This window comes from Numenius arquata, chromosome 4, assembly GCF_964106895.1.
Source record: "Numenius arquata chromosome 4, bNumArq3.hap1.1, whole genome shotgun sequence".
Classification (NCBI taxonomy): domain Eukaryota; kingdom Metazoa; phylum Chordata; class Aves; order Charadriiformes; family Scolopacidae; genus Numenius; species Numenius arquata.
In genome coordinates this window covers 57,091,596-57,104,061 of record NC_133579.1, presented here as the reverse complement: position 1 = coordinate 57,104,061, position 12,466 = coordinate 57,091,596, and the positions used below count along the sequence as shown (strand labels likewise).

At 36.1% G+C, this 12,466-nt stretch overlaps 1 protein-coding gene across 1 annotated transcript in view; it reads right to left on the bottom strand.

Annotated features, from left to right (window-relative positions):
• Positions 1 to 12,466, bottom strand: part of RELCH (RAB11 binding and LisH domain, coiled-coil and HEAT repeat containing) — an 81,182-nt gene that overhangs the window by 23,831 nt on the left and 44,885 nt on the right. Inside the window, exons 12-17 of the mRNA XM_074146353.1 lie at positions 9,945 to 10,035; positions 5,611 to 5,682; positions 4,650 to 4,790; positions 3,807 to 3,971; positions 2,756 to 2,903; positions 408 to 564 (exon numbers count right to left, since the gene is read on the bottom strand). Coding sequence (XP_074002454.1) covers positions 408 to 564; positions 2,756 to 2,903; positions 3,807 to 3,971; positions 4,650 to 4,790; positions 5,611 to 5,682; positions 9,945 to 10,035 — 774 coding nt within the window. The remainder of the gene's footprint in view (positions 1 to 407; positions 565 to 2,755; positions 2,904 to 3,806; positions 3,972 to 4,649; positions 4,791 to 5,610; positions 5,683 to 9,944; positions 10,036 to 12,466) is intronic.

The window sequence follows — 12,466 nt, the reverse complement described above, 5'->3', positions numbered from 1 at the left end:
CTGACCCTTGAAGAAAGCAAGGGTTTAAGTGCCAGAAAAGTCTGACCTGTATTTTCAAACAACTGCTACTGCAGAACAGTACATTTCATGAGATATTCAGAATACAACAATCTTCACTAACACAGGATTTACTATACTAGTGCAAAGATGAAAGGAAACAATTTTTTGGAGCAAGTAGTTACCTACACATTCTGCTAGATAGGTGATGTTTTCTGAATAAAATCAAAGTCAACTCAGTATGAAAATTAAAACGTTTAAGAAAAATTCAATCCTTTCCTCTAATAATTCCTAAACACAATCATACATAAAATTGTTACGTTTAATAATTGTTCAATGTAATAATGCTTAAGAACTATTAATTTGGACATATTTTAAAGTTAGGAATCATTAAATACAAATTAACTCACAATTGATTGACTACCCATAGCAAAGTCTCCCAGCCTGTGGTACCCTCATGTTCTAGCTGATAATCATACAGTTGCAACAACACTGCTAATTGTTCACGGCTTCCAATGATGATGGCCACATCCTGAAGAGGCGACACGGGTCGGGGAAATCTAGTGACTGCAACAGCAGAGAACAAGTGCTCATGAACAAAAGAAGATGAAAATACTTGGGAAGTGATGTCAGCAAAGATAGCTAAGAAAGTCTGAAACTTTTTAGTGCCTTCTGTGTAAGGTTATCAAATTGTTTTTTTTTTAAAAAAATAGTGAGTTAAATCCAACTCTGAAGAGATTACATAACCCTTACTTAAAAAGAGAAAATGCAGGTACAGGAAGATGATGGAAGGTCCCAAAGAACACACCGCAGATTTACACTAGAGTGACTTGCAGGCAACGTTTCCTGACCTGCTACACTTTAATCATCTAACTGCTCCAACCTCTACATATCAAGTAGGTTTTGACGGTCCCCACTCCCTCCCCCATCTCCTTAGCTATCTGAATTACCAGAAGAGAATAATTTACACATAAAAAGCAAGACCTCAAAAAAAATCTAGACCATCAAAATATCTGGGAATTGAAAGCCTGCGTACACCAACATTGCTTTTATTATTCTCATTTATGTCAAGCATTTTTAAAATTATTCAGCAATAATGTTAAGTAACAAGAACATCATCTTTCCTACTGCAAAATTCAAGAAAGCAAGCTTGCAGTTCCTGCAATACTACTGGATTAGGGAAAAGTACATGAGTTTTTTTCTTCCAGTTTTGTGGAGGAAGGAGGTGTCAGACTAGGATGAAGCCTGAAATTTTGAATTCCTTATTTAAGCAGTAGTAACCCAGGGAAAAAGTGCTCATCTTCAAATGACTCAAGTCAGCTGAATGAGTTTTACCATGGCATGTTTAATATTTTCACATTGATGCACAGTAACGTATCACCAGCTACTTTCCAAATTCTCCTTTAAAGTTGTCACCCTCTCTTTGAATCTTCACACACAGCACTATTATCAGCATGTGGCAGATACTATCAATAATATCTTTTAAAAGTATTTGTCATAGCATAAAACATTCTACAGGCTAGGATTGCTGATTTAAGTACAACTTCACTATCAGGCCATTCAGTCTGCTAAGGTATTACATAGATACATAAAAAATGGTGAAGCTTTTGCGCTAGCCTGTATTTTTCCCACTTCATAAAATTTTTTATTTGGAAGAATTAACTGAAACTGAGGTCAGCCTTCTTAAGCTAATTAGTGGCTATTAGTGGAAAACAATTCTTTAGACACCTTTAGGAAGCCCAGTTAAGGATTGCTTTGCTTTCTCAAAAGTTTCTTTTAAGACGTAGAAAGAAATGAAGAAAGACAAATAAAAACTATTTTTGTGATAATCAGGTCTCTCAAGCAAGCATAGAAATGTGTGGAAAAAGGAAGCCTTGCTTAAGGATTTGCTACAAGAGACAAATGTGAAGAAACATTTAAGAGGCAAATCAGAAGGCAAAACTGTATTCTTTTAAATTCTTTTTCCCCTCCACAATGTGTGTTGTGTATTAGGACAAAAAAGTATTTTATTGCAAGACTATCATTGGATTACATAAAACCATGTCACTGGGAACAAAGAAGTCATCTTGCCTGTAACTTGCAGTGCACAACATTGCTAAGTGAACACAGAAAAAAAAATCCCAAAGGATACCATTTAGTTCTCCTTTAGTCTACGGCAAATAATCACAATTTACATATTTCTTCTGTATCAATAAACTGATATTTGTAATTAGATAAATATCTGATAAGAGTTCAGGTCTAAGACTTTTCTTTCATAGGAATACAGTAGGAGTGTGTGGGGGGGAAGGAAGTAGAAAGACATTTTCCCAAAAAGGGAAAAAACAGAACAAAGAAAGAGTCATGACAAATCTTCCTATGCTAGATTCTGGTTTTATAAAAAAAAAAAAAAAAAAAATTTCTCTCCATGAACTCAGCAACATTAAAAAAAGAAAATTTTTAACACGACAGAGATACCCTGAATTTCTTTCTCTGTTCTTCGTATATACAAAAATATAACACAAAGAATAGATAGATTAGAAAAAAATACCTGGGGACAGAAACTTAAATCATTATCGTATAGCCAGTGTATTATAAAAATCTGAAGTTTTTACATATATTCTGCAACTTATGTTTACGTAGCAACCCTAAATACACATGAACTCTAAATATATGGACTATTCCTGAAATTCCTCCTTTGCAGTTAACAGTAATTTGAGATTTGTCACTGAATCATACTTAAGTTTCTAAAACTTCCACATAACAGAAATCGATCATTTACCTTCTATTTGTGGTACTTCTCCCTGAAGTTTAGCCTTGCTTGTGAAAGGTGCATTCTGTAGCACCAGTGCAAACAGCGAAGGAATCAATGACTGCAGAGCAGACAGATACATGTGGAGCTTATGTTCGTCCAACCCATGTTCTCCTTCCTGAAACAAACAGGACATTTAGTTAAAGTTTTTGGTTTGGATGATCTGTTGCTTAGGCATGTATTCCCTGGCAAAAGCGCAGCACATCTGTGATGAGCTTCTACACAGAAACACTAATCATATAGTAATTTATCCTAACCACAGGCTTAGTTTGTGTCAACATCCAAGTCCCCCTGTCACCCTTAAGTCACTTCTCCTCAAAAGATTTAAGCAAAATTGCCTTTGGCATTTAGTGGTTCATGTTGATGAATATATAAATATTTTGAAAGAAAAATTTTCAGTATGTTTTGGAAATGGGATTCCTTGGTCTTAAGGAACAATGCATCTAAAAACTGATTATTACTCCGATAATAAGCATGTTGGTTAAGTGTGTTAGATTGTTACGAGATATCCTATTTTCCAGACGTTTCCAGATATCTACCAAATCAAGTGTGCAAACTGGCTCATAATTGCAAATCACTTAACTAAACCATTCAATTCTACTTTTTTTTTTTTTGGTAATAAATAATGCACTTTATTAAAAAAATACACTACGCAACATCTTAAAACAATTTAAATATAGGGCAAATGCACTCAGAATAACACACGTCATCTGGTCCCAGCCTCAAACAAGTGTTTTCCGAACTGCACTTTAATTATTGGGCTATAAAGTAAAGCATTGTTAAAGAAGCATCCGTTTGTTTTATGTGGGTTTTTAAGGGTTTTGGTGGTGGTATTTTTTTCTTTCTTTCAAAGGACAAGTAAAAGTTATGGAGTTAGAACAAAAATCTCCAGAATTTTTTTCCCCCATAGAAAATCAAGTAGCAATTATTTACATTTTTGTATTTTTTTTTTTTAAGAAGTCTGCATATGTAATAGAGATAAAAAGAAAACTTTCTAATGTAGAAACAGCTGAACACATACCCTGAGCAATTTTTCAATTTTATTAAGCAGTGTAGGTATAAGATGGAACTGTAGATTTCCCAGTTCTGTTGTCCAGGCAGCGTAAGCAGGTAAAAATACCTGATGTGTTGCACTAACTACACGTTCTGAAGGGTCTCCTAAAGCTGAAAGCAGCAGTTCAAAGCCCTGGCAAAATATAGAATACAATTACTTTTCCTTCAATTCATGCTGAAGTTTGCTACAGAAAAACATGCTGTCTAGAAAAAGATTATAGCCTACTTTTAAAATTTTACAGTAATAAAAATAAAACAACATAGTACATGGAGGCCTTTCAGCAGATATTCCCAGTCCACCTACAAAGGTAAACAGTAGGTGATCCAATGACCCTGTTAATATTTCTCCACAGTCAAGTTATCAGAATTAATACTAACACATTTTACCACCCTGACTTCAAAAACTCAAGGACAGGATTAGAAGATCTTCATCTTCACTTATCTAAAACATTATTAGACAGTATTAAGTTGAACTACAAGTAGACTTTCTTGCTGTAAATGAATCTTTGTTAGCAAGTGATGATATCAAATTGGCTAATAGTATCAGGTGGCTAATGAAGCGGTATGTTCTTGAAGGCAAACTATGAATTAATAGTGAAGCTCCTGTATAATGGTTACATCTGAGCTTCTAAGGATACTTGTTTTCTTTTTTGTCTTGGTGATACAATAAAATCAACATTCATTTAAACCATCAACATTTTTTAAAGTATCTGAAAACGTTTGGTAAGAGTATATGAAATTATGCATCTCCCTACTGATGAAATAACTACAGAAGACATTTCATACATACAAAATCCGAACCAAATTATACCTGTTGATATTTGTCTGGATCATCAATATATCCCATAATGATGCCAAGGCTTTTGATCACAGCTTCTCGTACCAGATCTGCCTTATCTTCCATTAACATTTGCTGCAGCATGGAAAGTACTAACGAACTACGGATTTCTTTCTGTTTGCAAACAAGAAACATACTCATTAAATCTAATGAAACAAGACATGTGGGTTTATAGCAATTTTTGTAAATAATTTGCACTTCCATTAGTGCTTACAAACACAAACCCTTCCTCCAACTATGGATCCCTTTGAATATTACACATTCAGTTTTCACAATAGAAGATGAATGAGTATAAAGTATCAGTAGCCTCATTAGAGAGCCTTTTGTCCTACTAAGCACAGAACTCAAGTCCTTTAATTCATATGGAAGCATGTACCAAAAATAACTAACAGCAAAAAAACTACTATGGGCCTAAACTTTAGACAGAATCTTTAATTGCTCCATTGCTAAACTGGAAAAGTAGGTTTTTAACTTGGGTTATTTTCATATTTCTCCGGAGCTTCAAATTCTAGTTTGCCACTGACTTAATTTTGCTGGTTCTTTTGACTGGCGGCACTCTTCATTTAACATTCCACAGTGTCTGAAGAACTCTATTATTGGGTGCCAATTATTTTTTCAGAGATTATTTCCTTAATTGGTCCTAACTATCTTCATTTCATCTTCACTGAATAGAAGATTATTTTCTCAGAACGTACTGTTTTTAAAGACATTTTATAACTCTATTCACCTGTATTCCTTTATAATAAGCTATCTCCTTCTTAATGTCATTTATTGAATCTCAACACGTGTGATATAACAGAGAAGACAACGTGACTGTCTATGCATAACATACACCCTTGGGAATATTTAAAATTACAAAGGATGTCTACATTATGCAACAGATTTTCACCTCGCTTTCACTAGCAAAGCATTTAGAGTCAGTATTACTACTTACCGGAAGGTAAGGTGCTAGAGCTCCACAGGATTCTGCTACCAGTAGCCGTCTCTCTGGGTATTTGTGGTTGATCTGGTAAAGAGAAACAGAATGGCTATTTGCTTCACAGTAACCAGTATTCAAAACGTGGTTAGAATGAACTGCAATAAAGGGATACAGATGCACCTCTTAGATAAGCATTGACTGTGTCTGTGGAAGTTGCATATGGGTACTAAGCAGCCTCAAATTCTTGCACTGAGGCATAAAGGCAAGGCAGATACAGCCTTCTCTAGTTGTCCTGTAGAACAGAGCTTATAGGAAGAGAAGAATCTGAGAAGTATGTACATATATGAAGTAAAAAGAATGGTGGAAAGCAGCATATGGGCTGCTGGACTCCAAAGAATGAGTAACTTCTCAGCTGGCACATCATGAAATATTTTTGTCTTGAGTCGCCCTTCAGAAATGCTCTGCTCGTCTAAGAACTACACAAGTGCCCTCTAGTGCTCTGAGCCAAACAGTGTAGCATAGCTGCCTTGGTCTTGCTGAGCAATTGGGGTCAAAAAAAAAAGACATACATACTAAATCAAGAAGTTCCACTGAAGTTCTGCTCTCAAGCCAAGCATAAACATGTTGCATCTCTAAAGTATGACTGAAAACAGATCTTTTTCCCGAGAACCTCTTGATCCTATGCTGCTTACCCTCCCCTTTCTGCTCAAAGCCCATTATAAAATTGTGCCTTACAAACTTGACATTGACACTTCTGAACAAAGTTTGCATCCTGGTGGAGTCACCTGGAAAGGGGCTGGAGCAATTAATCCTAGAAAGCATTTCCAAACATATGAAGGATAAAGAAGGTGGTTGGGAATAGCCAGTATGTATTTATATAGGAAAACCCACGCATGATCAACCTGAGAGCTTTCTGAGACAACTGGCTCAGTGAAGAAGGGGAGAGCAGAGAATATTGTTTATCTTGACTTCATCAAGACTTTTGATACTGTTTCCCATAACATCCTCATTCACAAACTGATGAAGTCTGGGCTAGGTAAGGACAGAGAGGTGGTTGGAAAACTAGCTGAACTAGTCACAGGCTCAAAGAGTTGCAGCTGGGGCCAGTCCCCAGTAGTGCACCTCAAGGGTTGATTCCAGGGCCAACAATGAAGATGAATAACATCTTAATTAATGACCTGGATGACAAGACAGAATGCACGTCAACAGGTGTGCAGATGACATAAAACTGGAAGGACTGGCTGATGACAGGTGTACTGCCATTCAGAGGCACCTCAACAGGCTGGAGAAATGGACAGACAGGACCTTTTTGAAGTTCCAGAAAGGGAAGTGCAAAGTCCTGAAGATGAGCAGAAATAATTCCCATGCACCAGGACAGACTGGGGGCCAACGGGCTGGAAAGTCGGTTAGCAAAGGAGGACCTGGAGGGCCTAACAGATACCAAGCAGAGACAGTACTGCACTCCTTGCGGCAAGGAAGATCAGTGGTATCCTGGACAGCACTAGGATAAGCAACATCAGCAGGTAAGGAAAAGTGATTATCCCTCTCTACTCAGCACTGGTGAGAACACATTTGGAGTGCTGTGTGCAGGTATGGGCTTCCCAGCTGCAAAGACATACTGGAGCAAGTCCAGCAGAGAGACAAAGATGATAAAGAAATCGGTGTACCCAATATATGGGGGGAGGCCGAGAGAGCTTTGTTTGGTTGGTTTGAAAGAAGAGAGTGTTTTGGTTGGTTTGGTTTTGTTTGGAGTTGTTTGGTTTTGAGAAAAGAGTGAGTGCTCAGGAGGGATCTTATCCGTATGTATAAATATCTGTACTATCTGCAGAGAGGTACAAGACACGGAGGCACCCAATGAAAGGACAAGAGAAAATGGACACAAATTGAAGTACAGGAAATTCTGTTTTACTGGGAGCATTGCCAAACCTTGGAACACGCTGCCCAGAGATCTTATAAAGCCTCCATCCTCAGATATATTCAAAACCAGACTGGACTTGCTCTTGAGCAACCTACTCTAGTTGTCTCTGTTTTAAGCAGGGGGGCTTGGGCTACAAGATGCTCAAAGATCACTTGAAGCCTCAGCCATTCTGTGATTCTCTCAATTCTACTGGCTTGGGAGAAACTACAGATGAAGACATAGTAATAAATCAACTTTGGACAATCTCTTGCCTCGACTTTATTTCCCCAGCACACTGAACAATGGTATCTGACCACTGACATACTATTAACGTTTTCAGCTTTCTAACTGTTCTGATCTAAAATCACCAAGAACTCTCTCAAGAATGAAGTGTGGCAAAGACCATTTGAAAGAGACTCAAATGAACAAATCATGAACCTCAGGAATAAACTGAAGTCTCAAGCATGGGAGAACCTTCTTTGAGCATCTATCATAATTTTGCATTCATGGACCAGTAGGGACCCATAGATTTCTTGGAAGTATGGAGATGTCATAGATGAGAAACATTATAGGGATGCAACAGCCTGCTTTAATAACTATAGTATCTTTGACTTATGTGCTGTCTTTCCAAATGCAAATTCCCTACTGGTAACGGAGATACCCTTTGCCTTCTGCTTACCTAAGAGAAACTGCAAAGGCTAGTTTCAACTGGTTTAGATGGACTGGTAAGACAACATAAATATCACCTCTGATGTTGCAAAGACATACTGACACACTGGAGGAAAAAGACTCAAATTTCTGCAAGGTTTGTGTTACTAGCCCTTGGAAACTGAAACATAACTGTAAAATGTTTATTACTATTTCTTTTCCTTTTGTCTTTAATAAGCAGTAGTACAATTTTGGAAGCCATTTAACTAGTCACTAATTCTGAGGGAACTTTTAGCATTCACATAGCCTTGAGGTGAGCCAGCTACCAAATTCTACCTGCGAAGAGCAGGTAGACAGATCACAAAGACTAGCCTGGTAACTCTGAGCTCCAGAACACATGGATGAAAATGCTGAATCTTCTGAGGGCCCAGTCTTTCGTATCTGTAAATAGATTTTGGTTGGAAAGAAACTGCATGAAGGCTCTCATGATTAAAGCATCTACTGAGAAAAGGTAGAAAATTACATGTATTTTTGAGTTCCTTCTACAAACTCTGTTTTGTGACAATGAGATTCAGCTGGTATTTTGCTGGAGAAAATAATGACCTGGTTTCAGTACTGCAAACAAAGTCTGGCAAACTGCATTAAATAAATGTGTGATGACATATGGCTTGGCAGCCTGATATACTGTACTGTTACAGTCGGACTGGTTTCTCTTTTGCAACAGCAATTAACAAGAAACTGGTATGATGAAGATGGGCTCTTACTGAGGTGAGACTTATTTTTAAACACTGTTTAAATTTCATGAGAAGGACTAAGAAAACAAAACATGGTTTATTTTCTGTTAAACTACTATTGCCACAAGTCCTTCATTTAATCAATAGATACATCAGTCATACATATAAGCACAAATGCTGCACATAATAGATACTTCTACTGTCAGAAAGCATTAAGACTATTAAAGCTCGGACTTCATTGTGGAACACAGATGGCTGAGTTATGCAAGATACAGTAGAAAATTATCGGACCAGAAAGACTGTGCCATCAAAGCAAGCATTACCACTCTGGCATGGCTTAGTTATTCACTGTCTTTTAGGCAATGATAAACTCCCTCTTCTTCATTATGGTAGGAAAATACCATGGATTTTCACCCGAACTCGTGTTGTTCTGTTTCTATGCCTCAGATGAAACAGTAAGAGCATTTTAGTTTGGTTGTTCGGTTATTTTTATTAATTTAGACTACCTGTGGAAAAGGTCACTGTGATTCTAGGATTTACATGTACGCTTCAGGCTGATCTTACAAGTTTAAAATCATGCCCATCTACAGGGGACTTATTTCTGACTACTTTTGATTTTTAATTTTCTGTTTAAATATATAACTAGTATGGACACTGCTCCAGGAACTGGTTACATTATAAAAATCAGGAAATGAAATCTTTGAATGAAAACGGATTTACAACAGTTTGGATATCACAGTACAAATTATAAAGGCTGCTACCTGGCAACAGATTAGGCAACATCGATGACGAACACGTACATATCTACATCTCAAAACAACAGACATATGCAGGTATATGCAGGTAACTAGAATCTCCAGAAAATCTTTGACGAATTTTCTGCTTCCGAGTTCTTTTTAATGTTATACAAAAGTATATATAATGAGGAAAAAGAGCATCCAAATATCTTTCTTTGAACTGCCATTCATTGAAGAACAAGTCCAAAACAACCTGCCCTTCAAATGAGTAAAACTCAACATTTATGAAGTTTTAATTAACTTTTCAGCATAAAGCACAAAATAATCAGTTACCTGTTCCCAACACTGTGGTAAAAGCTCAGCTTCTACACGTGTTGGTCCAACGTGTCGGGCAAACGCCACACACCCGGTCAGTATCATCTGTCTGAAAACGTAAATTTAAAGCTTTAATCTATTTATAAAGTAAATAAAGTAAAAAGTAGAATATATAAATATTAATAAGAATAATATAATATAAGAATATATAAAGTAGAATATATTCCTGAAGTTAGGAAGAGAAGATGCTCTCAGGCAACAGGTAATTGTCTACAGTCAGAATTTCACACCATACACACTGACTTAAAGGCTAAATCTTACTTTGAAAGCCACTACCTTGTTTTCTACTTAATACGCCTTTTCCAAAAACTTGGAGATCCCAAACTTCATGAATCAGAGCCTGAGAATCCCCGATTTGGGAATCTCCGATTTCCTAATGTTTGAGACTGGGAATCTCTGGCTACATCTCATTTAATTATTATTACTGAATACTATGATTCATCAAGCAGTAAAAGGATCTAAATCACTTAATAGTATCATGCTATCAGTATCTGAGTCAAGTACACATGCTGCTTTTATTTTGAAGCATTTGTGAGATTCAATGACCTCTGTTCAAAACAAGTAACTTAATTCTTTCATGAAATGGTTTTGCAACATACTAACGTGCAAGTTACTGTCATCTCTCCCAAAATACTGGACTTTACTCTTGTCAGAAACTGTCTAAAGTGTATTATAAAAGGGAAGCAATTAATCAACCAGTAGTATCTACAATCATCCCAGTATTTATTTGTATTTATTTATATATATGTTTATTTGTATTTATATCCTTACATTTTTTAACTTTCCTCAAATTTTGCAGGAAATCACTGTTGTTCTATCAACTTCATAAGGCACAGAGATATATTTAAAATTTCAGTAAAATTGTACTTAACCGTCATTTGTGATATTTTAACTCTTACTTAAAGAGTGTTTACCTTGCTACATTTTTTTAATTCTAACTAACAGGTTAGTTAGAATTCTGTATTAGGATTCCAATCCTCTTAATGGGATTGGAATGATTAACAACTTTGCATGCAATTCACCAGTTCTATTTACTTTTAGTGCCTACACCAGCACTTAAATAACCACCTTCAAACAACAGCACATTGACATGAGATACTCATTTTATCACCTCCACAGTAAGAATAAGACACCACTGAGAATTTGTTCATTATTACTTTTAGTGTCATGTCTAAACTCTTAAATATTTACTGCAGCTAACAGTATGCCCTTAAGGTTGAAAGGCAGAGATTCTGCTGGTTATTTCTTAAGCAGTTATACAATACACTCCATGAAAAAGAGATTAATTCACTTTCAGAATCTTTTCAAGGAAAAATAGTCTATTAAAAAGATTTTTCCTCAGCATTCTTTAGGCCAACAATCAAAGCAAGCTCTTTGGTTTTGTGTTGTGGTTTGGTGTTTTTTTTTTTTCCCTCCTCTTTACCTCAAACAGAGAACTAGACCTTTGATCAAGGTACAAAAAAGGTTGGGGGAAAACAAAACGGCAATGATTAGATAAGACTCAAGAAATCAACAGCTGATATGTGATACGGATATGGAGACAAAAGTCTATGGTAATTCTAAATTCTGCAACAAAAAAAATAGTTATTCGAATGCCTGCCTTTGGTTCTACACGCTGCACCTCATCAAGGAACTGGGTGACAGAATATACTCTTAAAAGATATTTAAAAAAAGTCCAATAGCAGAATACAGTAATCACTTGAAATCTTCTGCATTAGAAATGGGGAAAACCAAAATAATTTTTTTTTTTTTAAATCAAACTTTCTCAAAAAAGTTCCACGAAATCTCGAAATTAACTCAGATTTCCTTTTGCCTTGCCTATAATTAGGGAACTTTAAGATACTGCAAAAATATTTTAAAATAACGTTTTAAATATTTTACTGTAACCACTTTAAAAGTATATGACAACAGTCAGTATTTCAGGGGAAGGAAAGGTTCTAAGGATCTTACAACAGGTCATTGAAACAAAAAATGTTAACACTAAGTTGCTGCAAAAATTGCCATCTAGGCTAGATAGGGTAAAAACTTTTCTATGTATTGTCATAGTGATCTCTTTCATTAACAAGATGCTTGGAATGCTTTCCTCAAAGAGGTCTCTCCAGGTTATGCACTTATGATCACTTTGGCAGGAACAAAATGAATCAGTACAATTCAGCAGAGCACGAGCTTGCTTCACCGGTACAGAAACCAAAGCGAAATCAAGAATCAGACTAGAGGAAAAAGCCAACAGTTAGAGTAGAGCAGGTATAATTTAACACTTCTAAACTCTTTTTAAAGGTTTTAGAAAGTGCCTGCATGCATTGGTAAGCAAGTGTATCTTATGTTACACAGTTCAAGGTGCTTTCATCACTCCTAAAGGTTATATTAAAAACTTACTTAATAGAGTTTTCCTTAATATATCAGCAAGTTGTGTGTTCTGTTAAGAGGTGGTATCATATGACTCATGAAAAAATCACACTAGATACATTAAGTTTAGTGTA